Here is a 17,117-nt window from a genome sequence, read left to right on the forward strand (position 1 = left end):
CAGTCGATATACCATAATGATTTAAGGATCAAATTATAGCAATCTTTTGCTTTTTCCATTAACCCAAGAAAGTGATTTGAGACTTCCGAATGACGTTTTCACTGGTCTTTTAGAAAGAAGGCTACACTTGCTCCTTCCTCTCTAGAGTAATGAGAAAATTATGACTATTTATCAATTGACAGGGCACAAGACAATGCTGTCTACAGAAATTATAATTAGCAGGGTTCGTACACATTTCTGCACATGGAAATTAAGTACTTTTAAGGACTGTTAATGAAAAAAAATAAGGACCTCTCAGCAAATGGGAGCTGAATAAATTCAATTAAATTCAATCAACTTATGTCTGAACTGAGTATGTCACTTTAGTAATAATACTAAGAATAAGATAGATTCGTAAGTAGGATTCATTCTTATTAAACATAATTTAATAAACATAAATATAAAAAATTGAGAATAAAATTTACTTTATAAAATTTATAAAGTAGCATTAAATATTTTCCACGTATAATAGTTGGTCACATCTGAAAGAAGATTAGGGACATTTACTAAAAGTTAGTTTCTGTTGATTTTTCCTTTGTGTCTCATTTTGCCACGTACTTAGTCTAGAGATTTAGTAAATAGCAGGTAGATTTTTATGTCAAACGGCATAGGTTAAAATGAGAAATAAAATCATAATCAGCATGATTGCCTAGAGAGAGACTTTTGATCAGAACAAACCTGATAGCATGATGTAGCCACGGTTGGCAAGTTCTGAAAGTTAGTTGTGCTCCATCTGTCTGATGCAGTTAGTTTTGTAGCTTCGTGTAGAGTTTTTGGGATTGTAACCCAGTTAACACTTTACCGACCAATTGCCTATTAATCGGCTTTTTATCGCCAACGCCTACCAACCGATAGCCTATTAATCAGCTTTTTACCACCAACGCCTACTGACCAATCACCTATTAATCGGCTTTTTTTCACCAACGTTTACCGACCGATAGCCTATTAATTGGCTTTTTTTCACCGACGCCTACCGAAAAAACACCCTAATAATCGCTTTTTTCTCGGGGATACCTAAAAATAGCCTATCAATCGGTAGCCATGGCGATAAACAGTTGCCATTTGCTACATCATCTGCATTTTATTATTAGTATTGAAGTACATTGCTCACTTGCGTCATGTGCGTTGCTTCGTAAACTCCTGCATTTTCACACCATTTAAAAAAATTTACCGTTCACGATGAGCGAAAAAAATGGTACTGGAGATTTATTTAGACGATTTATCAGATTGTCCTGACAGTTATTCAGAACAGGGAGAATCTGCGGTTGAGTGGCTGGTCGGACATGCATATGCTGTTGAACCACTAGTGGTCGGTAAAATGTTAATATATTTTGAGGTTCCAATAAGCCTCTAATGCATCAGAGGTGATAAGCTGTTTTGTATTATTTTAAGTCTCACTAGATGCAAAGAATAAGTTTTGCATTAATGTTTACATTTTTGTTTGTATCTTGCGACCACAGTAAGGATTAATGAAAGGCAATAACTTTCTTTAATACACAGAGATAACTTTTAAAGGTGAGCAGTTTTCAAATAATTAAATAGGTAGTTATATACCCTTAGTCGTTATAGATTTACATGACAACTATTAACTTTTTTATTTATTTTTAAAAAAACATTTGTTAAAAAAGCACGATTAAAATCTCAATCTAATAACATTTTACAGCTTAAAATGCATGTAATTTATGACAACTGATTCTTCAACGGTATTAGGATAATTCCACATTTAAAAGCTAAAAAACATTTATGTTTTGAAGGCATAAACATTTTAATATGGTTTAAAATTTTGGAAAAAGCAAGTAAATAAAGACAATAAATTTGTAAAAAGACATTAATTTAAGAATATACTATGCTTTCATGGTTCAACATCCTGATTTGCCGGTTCGTATCACATGACCCCAAGTGATCTCATCTCACGTAAACTACGCTACAAAAATCTAATTCTCTCAGTAATTATCTACATTAATTTCAAGTTAAATCTTACATTAAATGCAAGAATTATTTCAATTTGTATGAATAGCTTACTCAAAAATTATGTAAAACCACAGTGCTTTACTTCGCTAGTGCATTCTCATTAGATTTGATGAATTTAACCCTTGATTTTGCCTTCAAGTGAGTGGTGTGATTGCATCCTAATTAATTACCCCGTATGGTCTTTAACTAGTAAAAATTCTATGTAATTGTATGCCAGTATTGAAAGAAACAATCAATCTGATAAAAATGGCTGTGACTTGTTTTGAAAATGAAGGGTAAAAGGTTACCAGCAAAGATATTCCATTTGGCATCAGTTGTTCCATTATTGGCGACTTTATCGTTTGCGCCGGCAAAACGGAAAAGTATCCAAAATATTTATGCGTCTTTTTAATTTGAAGGCTTCTTAGACATTTTGGCTAAATATATATCATTTTTCTTCTCTTTAAACATCTTTTTAACAATTAGAAATTTGTTTCAACACTAAAACCAATTTTCCCACTAGTTTCTGCATGCTTTACCTCCTAACTTGCCAATCCTTAACACTGTACCTAAAGAGGTTTTACTTGATCTGGTAAAAGTTAAATAGTGCAAAACCTCTGATAGACACGAAGCAAATTATCCCTCTGTCTGAGAGTAACTACAAAGCCATATAAATGTTTAAATAAACCTTATTTATAAAGAACTTAGAACACATAGGCATGTTCTCATGTTGACAAAATCAACCACAGTTTGTGGTAATACAATTAAGCAGGAACAGTCAAATTCAAACTAAAATTGTGGACTAGTAGTCAAAGACTAGACAATTTAATTTTAAACTAAGCTGGCTCAGTAACTCTATCATTGTAACATATTCAAATGTTAGCAGCGATAACACAAAGGCGAATAATTACCAATTATCAGAGCTGGCAGAATAATGGCAACATCCATGTGGAGGGCAAAAACTCTCTGTCTTACAATCCCAAAAGCTTCAATATAAAAATTATCTGACTTGCATTATGTTGAGGAAGTGGAAGCCACAGTAAAGGATAAAATAGTAAACAACTTATTAATTTGCATAATAACTGTACGAATAATTTTCTTCCTCTTTATGTATTCAGTTTCTTCAATATATTTCCTCTTTAGAAATTTTGAAATTAATTAAAGATTTATGTTATTATACAGACCCAAATGCACTTAGAACATAAAAAAAAAGTTGAACATCCAAAATTAATATGAAATTATATATGGTAAGGGCTGGTTTCAGAGCAGATGAGGCAGAATTTTTAGAATTTTGTGACAAACCAAGCAACAAAATCTAGAAATGGCAAACCTTTTAGAATTTAGGACAAGCACTGGGAGCAGAGTTCAGGAGAGCACTAGGCAGCATAATTTAGGAAGCACTAGGTGGCAGAATTTAGGATCCACAGAGATTGAATCAGGTGGGAAAATGCCTAGCACCAGCCCTGTGTATTATCCATTGAGACATATAAGGTGAATCTTTTAAATTGTCAGTTTTCAAATTCTTTATTAATAGTAAAATTCTTTTTTATAAATGCCTGTTCATGTGAAATAATTAGAAACATTTGTGATATTTTTTTACACTTGCGTCTAGTGAAAAGGTGAGAAAATAAAGGGAAGATAAACATGTTAAGAAAAAGACTTCTTCTAGAAAAGACTTCTAGATCTTCAAATTTGGATTGGAATTAGGATTCTAATCCAAATTTGCCTTCGGCTTTTAAAGAAATTATGTTTTAGTTCTGGTTTTGCCAACAGATGGCACCACTTGCTTATTCTTGTCCAGGCTTTCTTATCTTAACCAATCATTATTTCCTATCTTGTTCATTTGCGGTTTTGCAGCTGAAGATGAAGGTTCGGTAAAACCTTCGAAACTAGTCCTGTGAAAATTTTGTAAATATAACATTGATTTTTGTTGTTTGACTTCTGAATTAGTATTTATTCGGCGTGTTATTGTGTCTTAATTAATGTCACTTTATAATGCAACAGCAAAAAATGTTTTATTTTCATTCCTTAGTTATATAATTTCAATATATTACCATTATTTCAGCTAAATTTATCAATGTTACAATGTTTAAAAGAAATCGAAAAATTCCCAGGTCTACGAATTAAAAATTTTCTATTAGAACTGATCTTATAATCGTCAAAATGTTGACAAATTGTCAAATTAGAGCCATTTTATAAAAGAATTCACATCCCCAAAAGCGAAAAATTGTTTAAGAGCTCTTCATTAGAAAAAAAAAATGAAATAACTTCGAAATGTTTCATGTCTTGCTCAGAAACTAGTACCCCACCATTTATATTAGAAATAGAAACAAATTATAACCCATGAACCCATTCAAGAGATAATCATATTTGTCAGTGAATCGTCAAAAATATTCCTCCAAAATGATAATTCACACTCAAAATAGCAGTCATAAAAACGAGACAGAAATTTCAAATGATTAAAATTAAGGACCTTCTGCGGATACTGGCCAAAATTAAGGACTTTTAAGGACCAAAAATTGATTAAAAAAAACCCTAAGAACTTTTAAGGACTCTTAAGAACTGTACGAACCCTGTTTTAACAAAAAATTCTGTTATGTGAAATGGTCGAGAAATACAGCAATTTTCAAAAATTCACTAAAAATTGGGAATTACATAAAAAATTTCAAACTTTTTTTTTTTTTGGATGATGCAAACAGTTAAATTCTAAGACTCTTTAAATGTGTTGTTTCTTAAATGAAGATATGCATGAAAAATCATTTCAACATAAAATCTTAAAAAATTTAAACAAAAAAATCATTTCAACACACTGTATTATTATCCACAATGAATGCATGTGCAAAATTTGAGTCTGAAGCCTCAAACTGAAAATGATGAGGTACACTTAATAATTTTAAACACTAATTAAACCTTAAATTCAGTTCTTTGAGAACAACAACAAATTGCAAAATCCATTCACAAAAAAAGAGGATGGGGCAGAAATAAATGCAGAATTTATTTTAAAAAAAACGCAGAAAACTTCTATAACAAGCTTAATTTCTTTGGAAGTAATTATTTCTAGCAAAGGGAAGGAGATTAATAAATCAATAAAATTAATATAAAGAAATTATATGGAAGCAAGAAAAACAGTGTGACATAATTGCATCCTAAACTATGTTTCCAAGTGATGTCAAACATAAAAAAGGGGGCATGTGGGGGGGGATTTTCTCTTTATACTGCAGCATATTTTTTTACAAAAAATTAAAAGGATAATATTTGGGCCATTTCCCGTCTTCTTGTTTTGAAAGAGGGCAAAGAATTTATTATATAGTCTGGGAAAATTTCAAAACTTTATACCTTAAAATTTTAAGCGTTGAAAGTTTGAAACAATGGACATCAAACAGTCGGAAAAATTCAAGACATTTTTGAAAATTTGCAAAAAAATTTGAAATTTTGTTAAAATTTTCACATAAATTTTGTTTAAAACATATTTTCTCACACTTCTGAGATTTTTAGTTTGTTTTTTTAACAAAGGTATGTGCAAAAAAAATTGTTTCAACATTCAATTAAAAAAAAAAAAGACATCTTTGAAAAAATTGCTTCACTACATTGTATTATCAACCACAAAGAGCATGCATGCAAAACTTGAGGCTCGATAATTTTCAGGAAAATCATTTTAAAATAAATTAAAAAAAACTTTTGCCCATAGTGACAAATACCATAAGCAAGTTAAATAAAAGCAACATTAATGAAAATGTATCAAAATTTTGAAACAAAAAACCCTTATGATAAAGATAAAGTGTAATGCCACACAATATGTGTGAAAAATTTGAATAAAATCAGTTTAATGGCAGCAAGTCAAAAACTGATTTAAAAATCTGACCCAAACACAGAAACACAAAAATTACCCTGAATGTAATATAACATCAATAATAATCAAAATACCAACATTTTTTATTTAACATTAACATACCTTATGCTTTACAGTACAGAATGAATGACCTAATTAAAACCTGAGATCAGTAACCTTTTAATCAAAGTAACAGATATTAAAAAAATTCTTTTCCTGTCAGCTTTTTTTATTTTTATTTTGCAAATTATTTTTTAATTGCTTTTTAAGTTTTTTACTGTATATACATATAATACTTACCAAAAGCAGAAGAAACATTCTTGGAAAGGTTATAACTGTTTTTATGCAATTCTGAAGAAGTCATCTGTTTTGACATAGAATAATGATTTGAATCTTGAACTTTGTTTTTAGATTTTCCTAAATAAAAAAAGAAAAAAAGGACCATTTTTTAATAATTATCAGGAAAAAGTTATAAAATGAATATAAATAATACTCAAATTCGCAAACACAATAAACATATGAAAACGTTTTAAACATACTTATTGGAGTAACAAAAGTCTTTTCAATCATTTCAACACAGATTTCAATGAAGCTCAGAGATAAGCAACATTTTCTCAAAACATAATTTTTTATAACATTCTTTAGTTTTCCTTAAAAGCAACTACTTTTTATCTCTCTACAAAGAAATCTGTTTTCCTACTAGTATAAGATTTTCTTTGCACTACACAGCATGAAATTATACCTTTATGGACAACTGAAGTGAATTTTCCCGAGCTGAAAGTATAATATATTTGCATAAAATATAGATTTACGATCACTTATTCAAACACATCAGCACTGAGTTTTTATTATACATTCCAGTAAAAATGAATATACAGTACTTGCATAACTAATACCTGCTTTTGATGCATTAAAAGTCATCTATTTGCAAACTCTTTTTTACAAAAAACATATTAGTTATAAGGTTTTACTCCCATAAAAATGAAAACTTTTTACATAAATAATTTTCTTAATGTAATCAGACAGAACTATGTTTTTCTTTGCTTTGACACACTGGTTGGAGACTTTACAGAGCAATGGTCAGTAGGTAACAGTCTAAATTGCATGGCAGTGGTATGAGCAGTTATCTCAAGCTCAGAGGTTCACTTTATTTTCAATGGCTGAACATTTACTTCACATAAATATACATAGTTAATTCCCAATAATCCAGGAGCAGATTATCTGTGCATCACAGACACAAATAAATAAATAAAACAAAAGGCGTGAGAGAGAGATCAAGACAGAAAAAGCCAAAATATAAGCAATATTTCTTCTTTGATTAATGAATATTGCTTATATTTTGCTTGTTTTAGTTTGAAGCAAGTCTTCACAAGTCGCTTTATTAAAAAATTTTAGAACTTGCACTTTTAAATTTTATGTGCGAATGTGTGAGCTTAAGCATCCAGCTAAGTGAAGAAAGACTGTTTTAATAATTAAACAAAAACTGAATACAACTAGTAAGCTAAAGAAAGAAAAATTAGTTCACAAACAGATACCATCATTTATATTGTAGATGACCAAGAGATGGAAATAAAAACTCATGAATTAGCACACGATAATAACACCTGTGCAGTGATAAACAAAAGGAAACTGGTTAAAAATTCTTCAAATGAAAAATTTGATGCTTATTTCATTTCAATGTCCCATCAAAATTAACAAAAATCATTCCTATCTCAGGCCCAATGTACATTCTGTCCTTCCCCAACAAAAGAAAGAAGAAAAAGAAAGAAAAGGGACAGTTCTACATCTCCCATTTTACTGGGATGAGCAGCAAAATTCAAATTGCATTTTTTATGTCTTGAAAGCATGATCAAATAGTTTAAAAATTTGTATTTATCTATTTGCATACTTTAAGCATATTTATTTGTATAATTTTTTTTTAAATTTGGTTCTATTTATTTAAATATATTTTATTTTGAAATAATACATTGTCAGGTTGTTAAGTCAAAATTTAAAAACTGCATTCCGCATTAAAACAGAAAATACCGTAAAATATGGTTAACAGGTCTTGCAATGAGCCATTTAGAAAATATATACAATGTGTTTCAGCAATTCAGTTACAAACGTTCAGGAGACTTAGAGTACACCTGGATGATGGAAAATCACATAGCAGTGCTTTCCTGGCGTGGTAGCGATAACACAAAATACAACAAACTAAAGACACGAACACGGTGAGAAAACATGTTTATTATGCTTAGTACAGCAGAAACCAAGAAATAGAAACAAAAAAACTGACAATAATTGTTGTCAAAGAAAGAATTAAATTTTACATCAGAATTATGACCCCCAACTGTGATGCAGGCCTCACTTTTCATCTCTGCATATTGAAGAACTGATGTTCTGGAAAATACCCAGTGTGTCCCAGATTTTCCCAGAAAATGCCACGATGCATGCAACAAGTTCCTGAGCACTGTTAACAAGGGTTTTGTACATCAATGTCTTGACACATTCCTAAAGAAAGTAATCAATGCAAGTGAGGTGTAGCGATCTTGTTGGCCAACGCACCAGGACGGTTATTCTACGCTACGAGAGTCGACAGCAAGTTGTGGGCCGCCAGATGTCGCTGCTAGTAAAAAACAGGTCTGCCCAACATCCTATATTCTCTGAGTACGGAAGTTGTCGAAAGCGCGTGAAAAAGTGTTGCCGCGTCGTCAATCAGGGTTGTCCAGTTGACGTACTAAGTAGACAATGGCTTTGTATGTGTTTTCGCCGCTGATTTTTTTCATATTTAAACGAAGAATACCGTCGTAGATATCTGAATCGATGGCGAATTTATAGAAAATATGTTGATGCTTTTGCTCTGCCAAAAGATGTTTTCATTGCGTATTTCAGATTGCCAAAATTTATAGTTATTTTAATTTGGGATGAACTGAGAGAGTATTTGGAGCCACATTCAGAAAACAAGAACGCAATTTCTACTGAAAGAAAGGTTATAGTATTCCTGAAATTATAGATATAAATTGTAATTGTACGCTTTAAAAATGTAGAAGATAATAAGTTTATCAAGCACATAAACCTTCTTCATTTAATACAAATATAGACATCCGATAAGGTTCTACTCGATTTATGTACAGCAAGAATTACGTTTACTTTAAAATCTAACAGTTGAATACCTTACGAATAATACTGTGAACACAAAAAATGTCGTTCATTATTACGCGAAATTCACACTAAAATAAAAATTAAAAAATAATAATAATAATAAAACTATAAAATAGATTTATAATATTTTTTTCAGTAGTTGTATTACTACTAGTGTGATACTTTTAAAAATAAGTTTTAGCCCAGAGGGGCTATTAATTTCGTTTTGCCATTTTGTGGCGTTTCACGATAAATGGCGTTTCACTTTTCAAATCATTGCCACCAAGTATTATCGCACTCTATTATATTTAAAGAAATTAAATAATGAGGAATCTGCAGAATGTATGAATGTTTCTCGCACTGTGATAAAACAACGGTACCTAGAGCCATGAAATTCTGAATAACGTAATCCTCCATCCTAATATAGGCATCTGGAGGCCCAAATTTGGAACTGGGAATTTGTATTACTATCCATTTCATATATCATATTTTGTAAAGCATTTATGAGTTTTTGATTAAGAAACCCAACGATTTCAAAGCGAGCAATGGCAAAAAACAGTTTCATCTCTAGCGCGCGAGACTATGTATCGGAAATTCTAAAAATATGCTTTTTTAAAATTATATGATATTGCTGTTGAATTGAATTTTATGGTTTAAGTGCGAAAAACATGATATTTAATAAATAAAGGTAACACGCAAAACGTTAAAAAAATGGCCCTTTGGGAGTAATATAAAATCTGAAAGCTTTCAGATTTTTTTTTTTGGTGTGTATGTGTGTGTGTGTAATTTTAATACGTTTTAAAACTGGTTTCTAAGTGAGGACTTTCTAAGGGAAACTGGCTCGTATACACGTTACACATGGGGAAAGCCACGAAAACGCCGTCCAGCTCGTTCGCGGGATTTGAATCTCGGACCAAACTACCTGCGTTCAGTGACGCTACCGCTCGGCGGCTGGTGGGCTTGTTAGCAGAATTATACTGTATTATTATTGTAGTATGCTATAAAGTAACAATGCTATAAGACTGAGGGTTTGTTCATGGAATAGTACTTTTGTAACCTATTATAGTATTAAAAAATCATTGTTCCTTTGCAAACCTAAAAAAAAAAAAAAAAAAAATTAATTAAAATACTGTTCATAGCATTCTCATTTTTATATTGTAAAAGAGATATTGATTATTATTAGTTTTCTATTTAAAATGTGTCGAAACGCTGGTTTGATAAGGACTTGAACTGCAGGAGACCTACACTGATTATTTTTACTTTAGTACTTCCATTGTGAAAATATTACTATCTTTTAATTATTTTCAAAGAACAAAATCTTTTGAGAAGGAAGGATATTTAAACTGAGCAGTTCTTATATACAAAATTAAAATAACAGCAATGTAATATTGAAAAAAAGGTATTAGTAATTGTGTGACAAAAATTGCAAAACGAATTAATCACACATACAGGATAGATTAGTTTAATTTTGGTTATATATTTTATATTGAAAAAATGTTTTCTTTCATGTTAATTATAGAATAAATTATTTAAAATAAAGCATTTTGATGCGTGTGTGATAATTGAATGCAGCAGCAATCGGCCATACTGTAATAGCGAATGAATTTTATTTCTTTTCCTGAAAGAAATAATTTTCATAGAAAAAGAAAATAAAAAAGGGAAGAAATATTAAGAAAGAAATATTTTCTTTCTAATTTCTTATTTAAAGAAATATTTTTCGAATAGTAACTGTAAAATAAATTACGGGAAAACAGTTTTAATGTAAACATGGGGGAAAAAAAAAAAAAAAAAAACTTAGTTTGCTATTAGATTGTAATGCAAATTAATCATATTATAAATTTAAATAATTAAAATTATTTATTTCTAAAAGGATTTGAAGTAAGCTTAATTCATTTACTCTTATCTATTTACCATTGCTTTCATGGTATCCCATATCACTCTTTATTTCTTACCTCTAAATTCTTGCGTTAACTTTCCCATTAAAAAACGAGATTTTCTTTCACATAACACAGCAGCATATTCTACTGCATGTTGGTCATAATACTGTTTTGTGCAATTTTTTTTTTTCGAACTACAAATGCAGCGTGTGAGTTAGTGAAATAATGGGAGAATATTCTTAGAACTTCAGCCAGCGCGCGCTATAAATTTCGTCACTCGTCTGTACTGCGATTGGTCTAAAGCTCCTTGAAGCCTTGTCCCCTTCCAGTAAAGTTAAATGGACCCACCCGCCGTCCAACTGAGGACCACAGAATGGCTTTCTCTGATAAGTTGTGATGGCTGTCCATACCGGTTCTTTTGAGTCAATATTGTTCTCTCAAGTTGTAGACAGATCCAGTGATCATAGAATAGGCGTCCAGATCTCCCTCTGTCAATGCAATGTTAAGGATACCTTGTATTCAGGTGTAGACGCACATTAAAGCTGTTAATGTATGTAAAAATTTAACATTTTAGTTGCACTGAGCATAATAAACATGTTTTTTCATCCTGTTCATGTGTTTCATCCTTTCTTGTATTTTGTGTCATCACTACCGAGCAAGGAAAGCTTTTCCAACCATGCATTGATTGCTATGTGACTTTCCATCACTTAGGTCTAATCTTTCCTGAAAGTTTGTAACTGAATTGCTGAAACATCCTATATGAGTGAGAAAGTTGTATTACCTGCATTTTAATTTAAAATGATATGCAAGTAAATGGTTTTCCAGAACTTTGTCACTGTACTACTGCTTTACATGATTTTACCCCACTAACGTTTAGTTTGTCAAAATACTATCCATATTTCTGAATAAGCTGAAGTTTTTCATTTTCTAAATCAGGAAAATCATATTTTTCTTATATATATATATATATTTATCTTCTTAATGGCTTGCTGCCTCAAGAAAAACCTTAATGCCTTAATAATTTTGAGGCATTCTGCAGATATATCTGCAATCATCCTCTCTTTTTTATTCGCTATATACCATATTCAATTTTGAAGCAGCTTGCTTTCTGTGATATTCTTACCTATGTATATATTTAAGCAGAATTTTGAATTTTTAGTTGAGACAGCTTCTAACAATCATCATGTCTTCCTATTAGTATTTTTAACCAGGTCTGTTTAAAAATTATAGTCCAGTTTTAGCATTCTTGCTAGCTAATGCTTTAAATAACACATCGGTGAAATATAACAGCCAGTTTATTCTATTTAATGTATAATGCTTCTTTCGATCTTTCTGCCTTTAGCTTAGATTCCAAGAACACCATGTAAATATGATAATATTAAATGTAACTAAAATTCTTTTGCGCTATGGTTTGGTAGTTTAAAAACTAGTGAATTAACAAAACTGTTGTTTTTGCCTGATAATATAACAGTACTTTAAATATTCGCAAATCAAACAATAAATTAGAATCTGTGAGATTACTATTATAACTTGAGTTAAAACTCCTTTAGACCATACTAGACAGATAGCGAGTCATCATGTTTTGAACAACTTGCAAAATATAGAAGGTGGTTTAAATAACTCTTTTATTTTGCTTTCAATTTGAACATAAGGCACCTACACATTAAATAGAATATGCTAGCTCATATATTTTACCGGCATATATTTAAAGCATCCACTAGCAAGAATGCTACAGCTTGAATATCATTTTTAAACACAGCTGGCTAAAAATACTAACAGTAAAAGCAATTGCCAGAAGCTCTCTCAACTAAAAATTTAAAACCCTCAGCTTAAATATACACAAAGTTAATTTGCATTCTGATGAGGAATATGGAAAGAAATTATTTAGAGGTAAAGACTTAAATCATGATAACTCATTAATTAACTTAAGATATCTTACAAAAATAACCCGGCTGTTAATTTAAGCAGCTCTACTAATGGCCGAGTGGTTAAAGAATGTTCCAGAAACCAACCCAGGTGAGCAAGCTGGCTTAATAATGTTTTGTGAACTTCCCCATTTACAACGTGAATGTGAGTCACTTTTCCTTAGGAAAGTCCTCCATGAAAGCACTCCTTCCCTTAAGCAGATAGTCTCTCTGTGATTTGCCATATTTAAATAGCCAACAAACCTGCTTTAAGTGAAATTTCTAAAGGAAACCAGAAACTCACCTAAGCATGAAGCAACAATACAAATTCAGGTCTTGACAAATCACAATTTTACTTTTAAAAATGTGTTTATTTTAACTCCTGTTATTAAAATATATTTTGCTTTGAAAAAAGGGTCTTTGAAGATCATCATGAGTCCTTTCAAATGTAAACAATAGTTAGTTTAAGAAATTTATTATACAATAATGAGCACAAAATATCTTTAGACAGTAAAAATCTTCAAAATCATTTTTATTCATTGCACACACAGAAAATATAAAGATCTTATACTATAGTACATTTTGATGATGTTAAACATTTCTGTAGTAGAAGAGAGCATGTTTTATTTATATTTTGGATGCACTCAGAAGTACTGAATGAATATATGATGCAGAATTTTGAAATCGGCAAAATTAATTTTACTGCATAAAATGAAGTTAAGTAAAATAGCAGACAATAAAATAGCAAAGGTTAAAATTTACTATTATGGAAGAAAGAAAAGCCTTTAAACTTCTGAATAATATTTTTTACAAATTAAAAAAATAGCATTTCATATATTATTAATAAATATTTACAGGCATTATTAATAAAAATGAAAGTAAACAAAAATTCCCCATGAATGATTCTCAGTAAAAATTTAAAGTTCATAGTAATTGTTGCAATTCATGGAAGATTACAGCAAAACGTGGAAACCATATTGGGCATTATTATCGTTTATAATATGCCAAATTTAAAAACATTCCAATATATAAATTCACATATATCTTGGAAAAATTTGAATACAAAATTTCTTAATTTTTTTTCAGACAGCAAGCACTTTATAAGTTATGATTAAAAGTTTCTTTTCCAAAACATTTGTAAAAATTACTAAAAAATAAAATTTTAAAATGCATAAATTTTACTTGGACTGGACCTAAATTTTGAATTCTGAAAGACAGAATGAAGTTTAATAAAAAAAGAGACATTAAAAAACTTATACCAAACGAAACTTGGCACTTTGGCATAATTTGAGGTGTAGAATTGAAAGGGTGGGAATCCACTTCTTTTCAGAAAAGTCTGATTTTGTGTCAAAATACCTATGTTAGAACAATGCTACATACAAATCTAATTTATACTCTAAGTTGCACTTTTGAGACATGAAACACGCAAGTTGAATTTTGTCAACTGGCCCAGTAAAATGGAAGATATAGAACGTTTTTATTGTTGCCGACTTGGGGTATAAGAAAAAGCATAGTTTCTCCACAACACTGTAGTTCACTGAAGTTGAAGGAAGAATTATCTTATGATAAAATTTTTAATGACAAAGAGATAGCCATCTTTTGGAAATGTCTTCTGACTAAAACATCAGCAATACAATTGGATAAAGAAATACCAGACTATAATAATTATAATCCTTGTAAAAGTGTTAAACATAAAATCAAAACATTTCAAAACAAAAATTATCATTGCAGTATAAACTCGAAAACTAAAAATGCAAAAAGGAAAAATATATACATCTTCATACATAGAATATATGTATATAATTTTCTATGTAATAGTTACATAGAATATATGTTGAGGAATCACCTTGCTTTGACTTCAATTTACGTTTAACTTTAGATGCTTTGCTTTACTTTTATATTAAGCACTGTCCTGCACTATAGCTGCAGGATTTCTTCAATCAATATAGTGTAGGACGGGTTTAAAAAATTTGCTTTTTATTTTTGCCTCTTATTAAGTTTCTTTATGTATATATATGTATATAAACTTAATTTATGTATATATGTGTAATAATAGCAAGGAAAAGACTGAGCACTGTTGATGCGTAATACCCAGATATGATAGAATATAGATCCATACTGAAGAGGAAGCATTCTGATTGCATAGTATGCTAATATGTCGCCTTGGTAATATCTAAAAAACTTGGCAGTCGAGGAAGTTTTAATTCCATTTTTATTTGCAACTGATATTTGTGGCCACAGTTCGCTTGACACTTTAGCTGTCCCTACCCAAGAACATTTACATTTTTTATATTATTGCAATAGGAAGCAGCATAGTGAAATTACGTTCAAGCAGAGAGAGAAGCTGAACTGTGTAGTTGTCCGATATGGAAGCGCACGAAGAGAATTGAGTTAAAAAGTTTCAGTTTCTAATTATTACATCAGCAGCACAGGCCATGTAAAATCGAATTATCTAGAAATAATGCAATCCACTAAAGTTATTACGATTTTTAGAACAGAGAGAGAGAATTAAAGCTTTACTGTTAGCTTAAATTATAATTTTGATTTACATATTTTTTATTTTATATATATATAATTATATAGCTTATATATATATATATACACACATATGATTTTTGTTTTATTTTTAACAGTGACATATAATACTTTTTTAATAAATAAAAAATAAATCAAAATGCAGTGTTCATTTTTAAACAAAATAATGCATTTGTAACCCTTCTAAATTATTTTGATGAAGTAGCCTTATATTTATCAGAAGCATGAATATTTCTAACAGCGTCTTTTTCTTTTCTGATCTGTTAAAAGACCATGCAATTTTCATCAAAATTTATTCTGGTGATTAACATATCCTTTAAAGTGTTTACTTTAAGCTGTATCTTATCACTAGTTTAAAAACAGTTCACAAGTCTAAATACTCGCTCAGTTGCAACATATTCCAGAAAGACAAAAGAAAAACTCTGGCAATTTTAAAACATTTTAACAAGCAATCTTATTAAAATATGCAGTCATTTCCAACCACCTCTGAACTGGATACATTGCATTTTTTTACCATTCCAATATTTTTACTTCCGTGATATATTGTTTAAGGCAAACATAGTCCTCATCTATATCAATTTTCAATAATTTATGATTTGATATAATTTTATTAATCAACAAAATTGCTCTTTCAACTCCAAGAAGGGATTTCATTTAATATAATCCAGCTGTGCATTTCCATCTCCTGAAATACGTTTTTGTCCATTTCTCCAAATAAGTATAAGCAGTCTGATACAATGATACAACAGCTTCTCGAAATTCAATATAACTTCGATCTGTAACACGATTCCATTCTCTTCAAGTTTTTCTAGATATTTTTAACATTTATTGGAATAAAGTTATCTTTTTTGCTCAATAATTGAAGCTTTCAGAGTATCCGTTGAAGCAGTTACATCAATCACAGATGGAGTTTGATTTTCAATTCTTGTAATAACTTTATGTAATACTGAAGCCTGAGTGTTAATAAAATGTAGCCAAGCTTCTGCCACTGGATTTCAAAGAATTTTTAAAAAAGAATGAAGCCCTTTTCTTGAGACTGAAAATAAGCCTTCTGAGGTAAAAACATTTGGAGTACCCTTACAATTACAGAAAGTAATACTAACCGCCTTGTTTGTGAATACCATAGTATCATTGAAAAATTGGTTTCTATGAAGTTGCAGAAATTTTCCAATGTTTCTACTCTTGTGAGATTTAAAGTATATCTTAGAAATAGTGCTGTAAGGATCTTAAGTTTTACTAACGTTTATTTTATTTTAAATCTTTACTATCACTTCTTATTTTCTACTTCCGGCCAGAATTATAAGCGTGAAGGATTTTATGCAAAGTTGTCTGGCGAACGCCAAGTATTTAAGTGTGGCCTTTTTGCCAAGCAGGAGAGAGGAAGCAGTGAGTTCGAAGCAGGCCGCTTACCTTAGAAGTTACGCAGTTGCTATTTGCCTTCCAGGCCAGAGGTTTTAATCCTCTTGATAAATTAAACGTATTGTAGTGTTCACAGTCTCTGTGCTACATACGCTTCCTGTTATTATAAGGCCAATCTTATTCTAAAGTTAAATTAGAGTTTAGTTTTATTTTTATACCTTTTACGTTAGACCCCGAGTGGAGGGTCATTGTATTCCGAAGTACGGAAGTCATTGTATATAAAGAAAAATAAGGGTCTTGTATACCCTTCGTCTGTATCCTGTCTACTTACTACAATTAGTGAACATAGCTTTAGTAAGCTCTCTGTTCCTAGTCAGGTCATTGTATGTTTCCGAAGAAGGTTAGAAGAAACAATTGAACCTGATAGTGGCGCCCGACGAAGAATAACCATGGCCGAATTTCAAGAAGAACCTGTGCTGCCTGCAGAAACGGCTCAGAATCCAG

The 17,117-nt window shown here is 30.6% G+C and overlaps 1 protein-coding gene across 5 annotated transcripts in view; it reads right to left on the reverse strand.

Annotated features, from left to right (window-relative positions):
- LOC118184040 (uncharacterized) overlaps positions 1-17,117 on the reverse strand; it is a 158,887-nt gene that overhangs the window by 44,448 nt on the left and 97,322 nt on the right. For all 5 annotated transcript variants that reach the window (XM_085820178.1, XM_085820176.1, XM_085820177.1 and 2 more), the window contains exon 5: positions 6,119-6,235. In XM_085820178.1, coding sequence (XP_085676304.1) covers positions 6,119-6,235 — 117 coding nt within the window. The remainder of the gene's footprint in view (positions 1-6,118; positions 6,236-17,117) is intronic.

The sequence above is a fragment of the Stegodyphus dumicola genome, chromosome 7 (genome assembly GCF_044657685.1).
Source record: "Stegodyphus dumicola isolate Sdum_Otavi_A_Nest chromosome 7, ASM4465768v1".
NCBI classification, from domain to species: Eukaryota; Metazoa; Arthropoda; class Arachnida; order Araneae; family Eresidae; genus Stegodyphus; species Stegodyphus dumicola.